A 14,377-nucleotide genomic window follows, 5' to 3' on the forward strand; every position below is an offset into this window, starting at 1 on the left:
TGTTACATGAATGGACTGCACACTGCTTACTAAAGCACAAGTTTTGATCATGGCAACAAATGTGTGGTAGTGTAACACAAACTCAGTGCTTTAGTTTACGTTAAATGTATCGGGCTTGGGTTTATTGATGAAAAAAAAGAAGGCCTGTCAACTTTGTGCTGTGCTCGGTTACTTGTCCATCAGACAGCAATCTCTGAGCCCATCGGCTATTGTCTGACAACCAATTAGCCTCTGGGGGCAATGGCCAATGTTTTGGGGCTTCTGGTGTAGACAGCAGATTTCTAGGCCAACACTTCGTCTTCCGTTCACCGTGCAACGCCTGTGTATAGTCATTGGAGTGTCTGAAAGGAGTAATCATTTTTAGTTTAAGGTTGTTTCTACAGAATATAGTCAAAATAAAGGCTGTTGTTACGTACATTGAGGAATCTGTTGTGTAGTTAAGGATCCTCTTCAGCTCATTGTGGAGCGTGTGCACAACGAGCATTCTGATAAGGAAAAATACACTGTTGCTTTGTTGACTGCCCACTCTCACCAAGGTCCATTCAGCCGCAGGGCCTCGAAATTTGTCACTCACATTTGGCAGGATCGCTCCTTGACTGAGCACTGTCTTTTTCACCTTCCCCACACATTCTAGTAACATTGTTGCAGAAGCATATCGGTATGAACCCATTCCTTCATTAACTTCTTTATTCTTTATTTCAGTTACTGACTTTTCCTATAAAAATAAACCCTCTTTACTTTAACAAATTGGACAAGAAGTAAAAGCTGCTTCCAGTTTCACAGGCATCTGGAGGTCCAAAAAAAAAACTGTCACTTAAAGACTTGGGACTATTCTCGGCAACTGATTAAAAGGCTGTTTAAATGCATATCAGCTAATGGCTTAACGAAGCACCAGGCATGTGGAATGCTGACATTTAGCCGATGTAACTTAACTAATTTTTATGGGGTCATGCATGAAATAAAAATGTCTGCCACCTTGTTATGAAGTTATTTTGTCCCCTTGTGAGCAGGAAATGTCAACGTTAACAGACAAAATAAACGTAGACTGCAGGTCTGGAGTCTGCAGGTCGTGACGCCACTGGTTTATAAAAGAAGTGTGGTTCTAGAAAGGTCTCAAACATAGGGTTGGGCCATGTCAACTAAATTGGTATATGAGCGATGAATGCATTGAAAGATCGCGACGATGCCATTAGTCGCGAGAGAGGCTGCCCCCCCTCTCTCAGTGTCTAGCAAAGGGGGGCGGGCATCATGATATCAGCCATCATTGATGTCCAGTCCTACTAGAACATGACTATCTATCTATCTATCTATCTATCTATCTATCTATCTATCTATCTATCTATCATCTATCTATTTATCTATCTATCTATCTGTCTATCTATCTTTCTATCTATCTATCCATCTATCCATCCATCCATCCATGAGAATTGCAAATAATGCATACTATAAATCTATCTGATACTTCAAATTGTGCCTAACACTGGACACACACACACACACACACCCTTTAATATGATGCATGATGCACATGACCATGTAAAGGTGTTTGTACATTTCAAACCCAAACCAGTTATACCAGTTGGGAGTGTTATGAGAGGAGATGCAGGAATCAAGAGAGAGGCCTTTTGTGTGTGATCAAATCTTTTTTTTCTACATCCTCGGGGGTGACACTGGGTCCCTGAACACATCATGCTTTTATCTGAGGCCACTCTTCATGACTTTGAGCCTTATCTCGGTAAATAGAGGGGATGAAAAAGAGATGAGGAGCAGGTGAGGACAGAGGTGTGCTTCCAACCTATGATGCCTGTATGTTAGCGATAGTATTTATTCAGTATATTTGCTTCCCAGTGGCGTTATTTGAAGGTTATGAAGAGGGACGTTTGTGCAGGTACATGAATGCAAAGAGAGAGGGAGAGAGATAAAGGTGACATCGGCAGATATCCTCAGCATTTATGACTGCAGCAGCACACACACACATATGTGCACCCACACACACATATATAAAGAAGCCACACAATCAATACAATGTTTTAAAATAGGTGCTTTCGAGTTCCAGAAGGACTGCGGCAAATACAGCATGTCTCAAAAAAAACAATTTCGATTTCTCTCACTTGAAAGCCTCAGACAAATCACGAAAGCCATCATCAATCAATCGCTCCTCTAACTAACTCATGATTAGCTGTGGTGGGACTAGACTTTAAAGTACCTGCAAGATGTGTGGCCACTGGTATTAGTCCAGAGCTTTTCAGGAATAAGTCTTCCTCATTCTGTTTGTACCTTGGCACATGCAACAATGACATGAATTCGCCAGAGAGCATGTGATCCCCAGCTATAACTCATTAGGTACTGTATACGAATTTCGACCATGGAAAAGACACAGCACACAAAGCAGTGAGAATGAACACGGGCCATTCGACCTGTGATCTACTTATCACAAGGTTGTCATGATCTGGTCCATGAATCAAATATATATATTTGATTTATATATTATATATAGATAATAATAAATTTATAATACAAGTCGACTCACCTCTGTATCCTGAACCCCCTGAGAGGAGAGGAGAGGAGGGGAGGGGAGGGGAACACCTCTCTGGACAATCCGATGCAGCTTTTCTCATCAGTCAGCTTCACGTCCCAGATTTGGGGCGAATGATCCATCTTCATCAGCCATCATCTCCCTCTTTCAGTGCACATTGCGCAGCTCAGTACAGGACAAATGAAAGATAATGAGCATCTGCAGAGTTTTCCATCATGCTGTCAACATGTGACTGAAGGCGTGTTCAGACATGAACTACAAAAATTGGGTCCAGACACTCTCTGCAGTTTCTCATATAGGGAACCTGGAGCACAGATTGTAGGACGTGCTCACAAGAACAAGAAAATGTCTGGGACAATCAGACAAAGGGTGAAAACTGCAGATAACATGCCAGAGGCCGAACATGACATGACGCATACTTTTGTTTCCAGCACATCCACATTGGCATTAGATCTTATTGTCCTAAAGCTCTTGAATCTCTTTGTCTTTCCTAATTGACATCTCATCTTTTTCATCCTGAAATATTTGTATTCTGGTCTTTTTTTTTTTTTCAGTTTTACATCCATCAAGTTTTTGAAAACCTCATTCACATGCCCACTCTTTTCCCATAACTCCTGCTGGTATGTTCCTGCTGCATTCTCACATGGGTTGAGTGAGTGTTTTTGAGGGGGCTGGCAGGCACAGGTCTGAAGAATGTACGGACCAATTGACTTGGATTTTTCTCACCCTCTCGTACAAACCCTTCACCGCCTCCCACCCCCGACTCTCAGGAGCCAGTGCACGATTCAATTTAACTTTATTTCAGACTCATACGTAGGTCCATAGATTGACCTCGAGAAAAAGACAATCCTTTGAGTGGAAACTACAGCATTTCAAAACGACTGGAATTATCTGGTTGCGAATATAAAATGAGGCGAATATTGAAGGAGCAAGCAGAGGTTGATTGTTAAAATATATCGATCCTGGGCAGTGAATGCGTTTATATTTTTTCTGAACACTGAACTGTACAAATCAGTTTACATATGATGAGTGAACGCCACTCACGTTTTATGTGTTTGTGTGTGTGACCTCCACATACACACACACAGTGAGATCGGAGGAGCGTTCACGTGAAGCAACCGGTAAGAGACTTGAAGAACAGTTGAAACAAATAGTGAATATACAGTTTCTCTCGGGTCTTCAGCTACTCAGGGATCAGAAGGTTGGTTTATATCGTGCTGGAGTTTCCTGTGTCCTCCTCCACTCTCCTGATGACCTACTCTCCCTGTAACTAATAAACACTCATCACCAGTTATCAGGACCTGATCAGTACGTGTAATTAAGTTAGCCTTTGTTTGATCCACCCCAGAGTTTATGAGGCTCCATTTAAACATCATGAGAAGTGAGTCGTCAACATTTTACGGCTCAGTACAACATGAGATGTGACTCAGTGTTAAAGTGACCAGAGGATCCAGATTCATGATCCAACACCATCTAATAATAACTTAATACATGATCATAAGTTTGTCATCTATATCATAAAAAAAAAAAGTTATGTGAACTCGTTTTTTTCATCTGTATTAACTGAATTTGGGACTAGTTCTTTGTAGGTGTGAACTGGCACAACACTGATCCCGGGAGAGTTATCAAGGATGAAGAACCAACCGCCGCAGTACAATGAAACAAGACAGACTTAATGGACTGACAACAGTCTCCAAAGATCATGAAACACCACAGAGAATCAAAATTGAGGATGCAGTTAAGACTTTTGCTGCGATGAAGGCCTGGTGTACACTTAAGCTATATCTGCTCTCTAGTCGTTGTTTAAGTTGATGATGAAATTTGCTCGCACACATTTCATTCATGTGTGTTTGATGCACATGAGAAAACAGTTTGTAGGAGAGAAATGTATTAGTTTGGGGACCTGAAATTGGATTATTTGGAAAATGGTTATATGTGCTGCCATGACATATGGATCCACAAAATGCCCATATTGCGTCATGCATACATTTATACTGTCGGCACTTTGTGCACACTAGCGTTGCACTAGATTTCACTAGTGCTCTAGTGCACAAGCACTTAATGTGTTTGGCATATTGGTGTTTGTGTGCAGTTGCTGGTATGGTACGTTGCAACTAGAGGGGCGGAATAATTATTTTCTGCCCAGAGCAGCAGAAGTGCATGTGCCGGTCCTGCCCTCCAGATAAGTTCAGGAGGAATCTGGAGTTCAGTGCATGTCTGGAAGCAGCATCAGAGTTCAGGGGGTGCAACATGTTTATCATTGTAGTTAAAAAGACGTTCTTGTTGATAATGGTGTTACCGAATCCACGAATAATTAAATTATGATAGTGGTATGACATTCTGCACCTTGGGCAACCAGCTGTGGTGTCTGTCCCTCGAGCTGCCCAAGGTTGGAGTTGGAGAGGCTGGCCCTGCTGTCATCTCACCCCTGTGAGCAGATATGAGTACAGGCACATCCCGACTCGACACCTCCATGTCCCTGTTAGTGTGTCTCCTGCACCCCTGCTCTTACAAACACCCTGCAGTAAGTCTGGTCTTCTCCTCTGTTCTTTTCTTGCCTTCCAGTAAGTCATGAGATGTTTAATGTCTAACGAGTCCCAGTCGTAGTATTTAGGGGTCTTTCTGCATGTGACAAGAACTGTATTAGCCTAACCACTAAATTACACCAGTGTTTCAAGAAGCCCTTGGCAGCGACAAGAGGCAATTCATTCCGAGTAAATGTAGGTTGCCATGATATGTGAAGAGAACTCTGAATAAATCACCCTCAACGTGCCGAAGACCACTTGTGCTTTATCCGATCCTGTATGATGGGGACTGAGACACTCGACGGATTAGCACGGCCGGAATTTGGATGAGGACAAGTGAGGGCATTTCATATGGACGGCCATCTACTGCCATTGTGGAGAGGCAGTCTCAAAGGAGCGGTCTATCTGCACCATCAGTGCCAAAGAACCGCGGCCAAAACTGAAATACTGGCATCGCAAAGCATTCAGGGATCTGATCCATAACAGCACAGATGAGCATTTGCAGTTTAATCAAACATGATTAAAAGAGACGTCTGCGGCATTGTCCAGAAAGGGCTGCTCATGGCTTTAACTTGGTTTTTAGGAGTTTAACATGACTGGGTTGACGTTGTGGTCTTCTACTTTGCACCACATCCTCAAGCAAAAACTTCACAGGGCCGTGCAGAGTTTCACTTTCATCAGCAATTCTGTCCACCAGCCTCCACAGGCCTTGTCCACTCCGTCCTCCTTTCTAATCCGTCAATCTGCTCCTTTTTTTCCCGTGTCATCCTCTGAGGAGCACGGCACTAGAGAGGGTTAGACAAAGCCATCTGCCTGCCGCCGGGGGGGGGGGCGACGAGACATGCTACAACCATTAGAGCAATGGATTTGTGCTCAGGACTAAGACCTCGTCCCAGTGCACTTTCACCTTGCCGCAGTGTCAAAGTAAGACATGCAATTCCACTCACAGGTTGCTGCTTACAGTATTCCCAAGTTATCACTCACTGTCACTTTGTCCAAAGTTCTCATTGTTCAAGGATGTTCTTTTTTTTTTTTTTTCCTCTGTAGTATTTGCTTTGCTTGTTTGTTTATTTACTTTGCTCGTCTATTTTAGTTTCTCTCAACCTCCCATTTCTTCACACTTGAAATAATTTCATCCAGTTTCCATTTCGAGTGCCTAACTATCTTTCTGTTTAATGATTAGTCAAAGGTAACCTGTGAATTTTACTACATCATCCAGTCTTTCTAACCAAAAACCTTAGTCAATGCTTTGTATGGAACTTCTCTTCATTGTAAAGTTAAAAAAAAAAAAAAAACATTGAAGGGAATAACGTTCAAGCGCTACAATGACTCACATGGTAAATGTAGTTTAAGCACGTTGTCTTTAAAAATAAGTTAAGTGTTAATTAAGTGTTAATAATTTTAATGGAATAGATCACCCAAAAATGATAATTCAGTAATTATCTCAATTTTATGGAGTTTCAGGGGTAAACAGAGTGGCATCTGAATCCAATACAGCTGAAGATATAAGGGACTTATATTCAGACATAAAAAACAGAAAAGACACATAAGATGTCTTCATACTGCTTCTGTTTGTCATCAAAGTGTCGGTAATCCCTGACGTTCATATTGGACTCGAAACTGCATAATTTACACTATGTTTTAATAATCCTAAATGTCTTCAGATGAAGTGCGTTCAGGGACTGTCGGGAAATACTAACATCCGCTATCTTAGCCACTTCTGGTGGACTTTTAGGATTAAAACACGGTTTAAATGACCTTGTTTCGAGTCGATTATGACTCTGTGGGTACTGAGGTCAAAAATGTGCATCAAAAAACATGCAAGCAGAATAAACCCTACCTTTCCACCAAGTTCCCTTCAACTCAAATGTACACAGCTTTCTACAAAATGCAGCTTCTGTAGATAGCATTGGAGCAAATATGCACCTTGTGAGCAAAACATACCTGAGTTGAAATTGTTCAGAATAGAAAAAACTACATCTTAGGTATAGTTCTTCTGTTTTTGTGCAGCTCAGTAGACCAGCCCGTGGTTATTTGTTTAAAAGGTGATGTCACAGTACCGGTAGCCCTTTAGTGCAGTGATCCCTGGGAATAACGAGACAGAACACCGCGGCAGTAACAGCTTGTTCAAGAAGCAAAACAAGCACTGACAGCAAAGCAAGTCCTGCTGATTATTAGTTTAACTATGCATGAAAAGTGTAGCGCTTCTTGTTCCTGCTGTGTCACGCTCCAAACCACACACAGGAACTATTTGCATCGCTCCGCTGTTGTTCCTCGGCTAAATTAAACTTTCAGGACTTGTTGTTCTGAGCGCTGATACACACCAATCTCCCCGGGGGCTGTCAGCAACACGCAGTAGCATGTCCCGTCTCCGTTTGTAAATATCAAGCAAAAGGCAGCACTTGACAGGAGGTTCCTGGTGGACACGGCTTCAAGTTAATATGTGTTATATATGCCTTCCCTTCTCCAACTCATGTCAGTCCACTTTTCACCTTGTCTCCCCGTGTTATTCATCAGCAGGGTCCCTCCTTGGGTCATGGGTGACACACCAGTGCCACAACTTAATTACCTATGAACCTTGAGGATAGAGAACGGAGAGGCCTTCTAATCACAGTGACTCTACAGCCAGAGGTAATGTGAAAATCCCTTCCCTTGCTCTTACTCTGTCACCGTGCATTTTCCGTCCTTGGGGCTGCGGCCTCTCCATTTTCTTCCTCCTCTGACCTCTCCCTCATCCCTCTGCACTCCCTCGAGAAAGTTCCAGTTGGTGGCCTTTTTCTCCAGGGTGACTGATGGCAGCTCCATGGGCAGACTCATCCGCACTTACAGTGATTACCCACAATCCCCTTGGAGGGCAAATGTAGAGGGACAGAGGCATGCGCGATGTCCCTCTCCCGTTCCTCCATTGCAGCATCACTGACTGGACTATTTGAACCAATCCACTGTGGCTATTTTCACCATCTTACATAACAAGAGCGGTTTTGGGGGAACTCCCTCTCGGTAAGCTGATTGTTATTACATCACCCAAAGTACATACATTTTTAATGAAATAATCACTTTGAGTTGACATTTCCCCCCTTTGGTTATTCCCGATGCAACGTAACTTCAAACCCACAGAACTGTTCCTATCACATTTAGCAGTGAGACCAGCAGGGTCTCTTGATTGGTCACAGTTGCGATTCAATGCTTCTGGGTAACGGGGTTTGTCATGCTATTACTGCGAGTACACTGTGAATCGAGAGAGAGCCTGTAGTCTCTCTCATCGGCAGACGCCCCTGAAGCAGCGTGGATGCACATATGAGACATTTCGATCAATTTGAAAATTTATTTTCATATAAAAAGACACTATGAAAACATTAGAGGACTACTTTGTACAATCTTATGTATAAAAAGAACAAAAATGAGGGAGAGAAGGAAAGGGAGGGGTTTTCAGTAATAAATCAACTGGAGTGGTGGACGGCTGGAGCAAGTCGGTTTACACCTATGTGTTGGAGGAAGAAGGGTGAAGGTGAAGGTGGGCATTGAATGTTCTCAAATTTGCCGTTCACCCCGGACTTAACTTGCAAATTGACTTCAGTGTTTCATATTTATTTCTGAGTTTGGCCTCTAAAATAAAAACAAGATGACACACTCGGACCGACACGTTAATCCCACCACAGTTCCTCATAGAACACAAGTTGCCAGGTGGTCCTTCCTTGGTTGTAGTGGCAAACTTGAATAATCAAGAATTTCTGCCTCCATCAGTTGAACAGCATCAGACTTACCGTTGTGGGAGATGAAAGGTAAATATCCAGTTCTCACTGAGCTTGAAGACACACAATGAGGACAGAGGAATATATGGAAAATATCCCTGATGCAACAAAACATATACTGCACGTTATCCACCCTTCCTTCCTTCCTTCCTTCCTTCCTTCTTTAGAATCTTGTAATTTCTCTGAATGGGGCCACGCAGCTGACAGACCAGTGGACACACTAAACGGTCGATCTCAGAACCTGAGCCTTGCAGAAGGTCGGGTGAATGTGACCCGAGCTTCGCATCCTGGGGCCGAACCCACAGTAGCGTCCTCCTCCGAGGGGGGGGGGTGAGCTGTAGGTTCGCCCATCAGCTGATTAGCTTGAAAGGTTAGAAGGGCCGCACTCTTGTCTCGCCATCTGCGCTGCGCCTCACTACTACCACATCAGGGATCTCTAAACAGATGGTTCGAGATCTGCATTGGAAAATGTCAGGACAAATCACCATCCCCGGATAATTACTGTTTTGAGCACCCCCACGACTTAATCTGCTGCTCTGCCTGTCTCGAGCTTTTTGCGCTATATATTTTCGGGATCTTCTTTCCTTTGATACCAGGTTCTCTTGCACTTATTTTTATCCCACCCGGTCTTAAACTGTATCATCTCTTTCTTTAGACTCTTGGATTAATGGGAGCCTCTTTGAACAAAGAAAGAAAAGGAATAAAGGTACCATTGTTGGACCATCAGCACTTTCCAATTCAAGTGTTTGGTTCATTCAAGACTTTTGGGCCCAACTGTATGAAAGAACAATGGCCCCCTTATAAAGAAAGTGTGGGACATTGTCAGATGATACAATTTTAGTATCCTGAATATCTTGCTGATTTAACTGTCCAATCGTGTTGTACAGGAATAGTCCAACCTCTTAATTTGTTCCTGTCCAAAGTTTGCATCAAAGTTGTTTGTACGCAGCTTCTGTCTTACATAACATTATCATGATCCTAATAAGGCTTCAGGGCAAAAATAAAGTCAAATTTATTTTCTATAATTTAAAATCCATAGATAGGTTGACACTCCTCTGGAAAATAGTTTTTTTTTAGATGGGATTTAGTTGATCTAATATTAGTATTTAATATTTATATCACGCATTGATTTACCTTTGTTTTCTGTTTTATGCTTTTGCACATTCGTTTTGTCATTCCAGTGTTTTCTACTGACTGTGCCTTTACTATTCATCACTGTACTATATATCTTTTTGCCTTTACCTAAAATTTGTACAGCACATTTTGATTGATCCTGTGAATTCGTCCTGCACTCTGACTCTCTCACGGTGTGTGGAGGACTTTATGTGCTAATGTAGCAACAGCAGGAAACGGGTTGCCCTTTCGTAGCGACTGAAGTCGAAGATGTAGAATGTCAAGACCGAAGAACCACCACCAGTTATGTGTCCTCCCCCCTTCAGTGTGTCACCTCTCTGTCATCCTATCTCGCTCTCTCTTTTGGCAGCTGCTGTGCTCACAAGCTCTACATACAACCACACAGAGAGGGATCCATGTGATCGAGGTGTTATACAACAGGCTCCACTGCTATCATCAAGATGTCATGCTTCCCGTTTAGTGCGACCCTAGTTGGGAAGGATGAGCAAAGCAGAATTAGCGAAGGCAAGGAGGTGGGAGACGAAAGCAAAGGAAGTCGTGCTCGGCTTTTTACGATCTTACAGAAAGAAGGAAAGAGTTTCACCCGCTAAACGGATCAATACTTCACTGTGAGCGATACGTTTTTGAGGAATGAGAGATGCCGCGCCAGCACAGATTCAATTCGCACCGAAAGTGACTGAGATATCATCTTTTTCTGGCATCACTGTGATTGGTGATTGCTGAAATGGATTCCGAAGCTGCAATCTTTAAAGGCCTTTATCTGCGAGCAGTGGGGGAGAAAAAAAAAAATAGCAGGAAGATGCGAGAATCTGCATGACGATCACTATCCTTCTTTCCCCTCACGGCTGGATAACATGCGGCGCACATTACCCCAGAAAGCAATCTCATATTTTTGTGCTGCGTGTGTTCTAAATCATTTTTTTTTTAAGTTCCACGTCGGTTTATTCTCACAGGAAAATTAGGAAAAAAGAATAAAAAAAACAAAAAAAGGAAACAGTCTGAAAATAAATTCTTCTTCAACAGTTAGACCATAGAACACAACTCAGTTGGTAGTTATTTGTTTCAATCGTATTATTTTTTCATTAAAAGTTTCAAACCATCGGGGAGGACATTTTTAGAAAAATACACAAAATAAGGAGGGGGGGGGGGTACAATGTTGACGAAGAGGATGTGAGAAGAATTCATGGATGGGATTGTTGAAGTGGAACCTTGAAAAAAAGCAAAGAGGATGGCAAACCAATGAGCAGCGTTAACCTGCCCCCCCCATCGCCTATCCATCGAGAAATATGAAAAGAAACGAAAGGGAAAGACTGAGAGATTGAATGCTGTCTTCACCCATTAGAAGTGAACAGGAAATAAACGAGAGCAGGGTGCCTAGGGGGGGCTACCAGTGTGAGAAACCTCAGTGGGATTTTCTTCCCCTCGCTATAAAAAGAACAGAACGGTGCAGAAATATTCTTCTTCTTTGTTTTTTTTGTTTTTTCACCCCCCCAAATCATCAAACAATTGACAGAGATTTTTCTTTTTTTCTCCGGAATAAAATCAAGACAATTTTTCTCAGAAATAGTTTTTTTCACCGTGTTTTTTTTTCTGAAGTCCGTTTAAAAATGTTTTCCTCAACCACAGACTGTGTCGAGCTCCTGTTCTTTCTTTTCAATAGTCTTTGCGAAAATATAGTGTAGAACAGTCTTCTTTCCATGTCTGTCCACTGCAGCAGTAAACAAATACAGTTTCGGGATCCGACAGAGCTCATTGCAGGAGACGGGGAGCAGTGTGTGCGTGTGTGTGTGTGTCTGTGTGTGTGTGTGTGTGTGTGAGGTCTCTGCCAAGAATCACGTACTTTTGTCAAGCATCTCAGAGGTTCAGTATCTCTGTGTGCATCGGTACCATATCTCGGAATGAGAGCGTGTGTTTTCAAGTGTGTGTGTACATCTGTGCGTCTTCACACTTCAGTCTGGAAGTCTCCCTCGGACGAGTCGGGTGTGTTGGCAGAAGAGGAGTCCCAGTTCTTATTGTGCAGCTCCATCCGGTCCTTCTGCTCCCCAGGCACGATGGACAGCTCGGGGGTCATGGTCTTGAAGCTGTCCCATGAGCTCTGGTCCTCTGGGGTTGACTTGTCCTGATGGAGAAGGAGGACATGCGAGGGTCAGTTAAGTTGGCGGCAGCTGAAGGAGCCTATGGTGAAACTGGGGAAGACAAAGCCTCGGTCAAAGCTCTCCAGTTTAATCTGAACAGTGGCAACATTGCGGACAACAGGGACATTATCTGGACACATATGAAGAACGCAGCACGAAATCGTCCAGAATCGGACACATTCAGAACAACAGAAAAAGTGTGTATAGGTGAGGGATAGCGCCTGGGTAGAGCAGACAGGACATGACAAATAAATCCCACTGCAGAAATGACGCGTTGTTATCTACAGCACATCGACCCTGGCGTCGGCCCTCAACACCAAAAGCTATGTCATCTTCACAACTTGACATCTCCTTCAGCGTCTTCAACACGTATGGTTTTTCTTCTTCATGCAGAGATGTTTGTGTTCTTTGCGTCTGTCGCGTCCACACATCCACTAAATTCTCCGGACAGTCTCCTGCTGTATTCTCTCACATGCACGGGCTCTCCCTGACATTCTGCGGAGCTTTCACTGGCAGGTAGTGTCAACTGACTCGGACGTTTGCATTCTCACATGCTCTCCCTTTTGGATAACTGCAGGAGGATATCCGTGCAGTCTAGTGCATGTCTGAAAGCAGCTTGAATTACTTTATTAGTACCACTTGACTATATGTCCATTAAAAGGAAGACTTCAGTCACTGAGCTTTGCTAGTGGGAGACAGATCCCCCAGCGATATCTGAAGGTAAAACTAAATCCAACCAATAGCACCTGTAAAACTCACAAACACATCATATCTCTTATATGGGTCAAAAGGACGATTTGGCTAAGTCAGCAAATTCTTATATAAAGTTCCTTCCAAGGGCATTATAACCAAACACAACTGAGGAACCAGGGTTTTAATTTTGATTGACTATACTCGCCGTAGTTATACACAATGCAATGAGGGATTGTAACAAACCTTTAAAGTACACTCAGGTTTTTAAACTGCCTGACATCACAACAGTTAGAAATCAACGCGAGAAGTGTTTGTGTGTGTGTGTGGGGGGGGGTAGCAGCTTGAAAACAGAATTAGAGGTGGCATTATGCATCAGATAAGGGCCATTATTCAAATCGGATTTGCTATCTCGGGGAGATTAGGATCGTACAGATATGAGTTTGGGAAAAATACACGAGGGATCGCTCGCCCTGATGATTCTTGGGGGAGAAAAACATGCAAAGACCCCCCCCCCCCCCCCCGGAAAAAAAATGAAATAGACGAGACCCGCACGTGGTGTTTTCCACAGAAGTGGAAGAAAGCAATCTGCAGCTGCGGAGCCTGAATATTCATCCTCCAGACACTTTGCAGCATCCTCTCCTCAGATGAGGGCTGGTGGAAGTGTACTTGAGAGTAAAAATCGGAGATGTTGAAGGACCTGTTTGCACACGTGTGTAATCCATTAGAGAAGAGTGTTTCTGCCTCTACCCATCAAATCTATCTCACAGCTACTCAGCACTCTCCTTTTTTTTTTGCTCCTTTCGTTTTTTGTTTCCTCCAAAGTCCTGCCTTCCTGTCATCGCACCAACACTTCTAAGTACTCGCAAGAAATTCACTTTGAGCTATTCACACCCTCAAAACCCTGTCTATCTCTTCATCTGAGACACACACACACACACACACACACACAACCCATTGATCTACAGCAGCACAGCACCCCCCCCCCCCCCCCCCCCTTGCAGGGTGATGATCCTCGCCCGAGCACTAGGGGGCAATATCTGCCTGATTATCATTCTCCCTGCGTCACAGCCTGACAGTTGGCAAAATGAATACAAAAGGCATAATCTGGGAGCCAATTTACATGCTAAATGCTGGCGAAGGAACATTTTGTGATGCAGGAGTGCGGGTAATGCTGCAGTTAAGCCCAACTTTATCCCAGGGAGACTAGGCTAACGCGATTGTGCTGCTACCGCGTGTCTATCCGTTTCCCTTTCGCCATCTCCTGCCTGCCTGCCTCCGCTCCTGCTCTTGCCCCCCCCCCCCACTCCCCACTCCCCACCCCATCATCTCATCCCTCTCTCCCTCACTCTCCGCCAGAAAACCCCCTCTACTTACACTCGACAAGTTCTTTTCACCTCCGGCAGACGAAATGCTCCATCGCTTTTCCCTCTGTGGTGATGAAATGGGAAGGGAGAGGACAAGGAGGGTGGGGGGCGGGGGGGTTGATTAGAGAGAGAGAGAGGGGTGAGGAATGAAAGAGGGGGTGTCACAGTCACTGACAACTCTGCCCTGAAACAATAGCATTGTTCCCACACCTTCAGCAGGTGAGGAGGCAGTTGTTGC

At 43.7% G+C, this 14,377-nt stretch overlaps 1 protein-coding gene across 1 annotated transcript in view; it reads right to left on the reverse strand.

Moving 5' to 3' along the window:
* Window positions 1–11,758: 11,758 nt before the first annotated feature.
* Window positions 11,759–14,377, reverse strand: part of adgrb2 (adhesion G protein-coupled receptor B2) — a 153,694-nt gene continuing 151,075 nt past the window's right edge. The window contains exon 33 of the mRNA XM_053446761.1: window positions 11,759–12,066. Within this exon, the coding sequence (XP_053302736.1) occupies window positions 11,890–12,066 (177 nt within the window). The 3' untranslated portion in view covers window positions 11,759–11,889. The remainder of the gene's footprint in view (window positions 12,067–14,377) is intronic.

The sequence above is a fragment of the Pleuronectes platessa genome, chromosome 18 (genome assembly GCF_947347685.1).
Source record: "Pleuronectes platessa chromosome 18, fPlePla1.1, whole genome shotgun sequence".
Lineage (NCBI taxonomy): Eukaryota > Metazoa > Chordata > Actinopteri > Pleuronectiformes > Pleuronectidae > Pleuronectes > Pleuronectes platessa.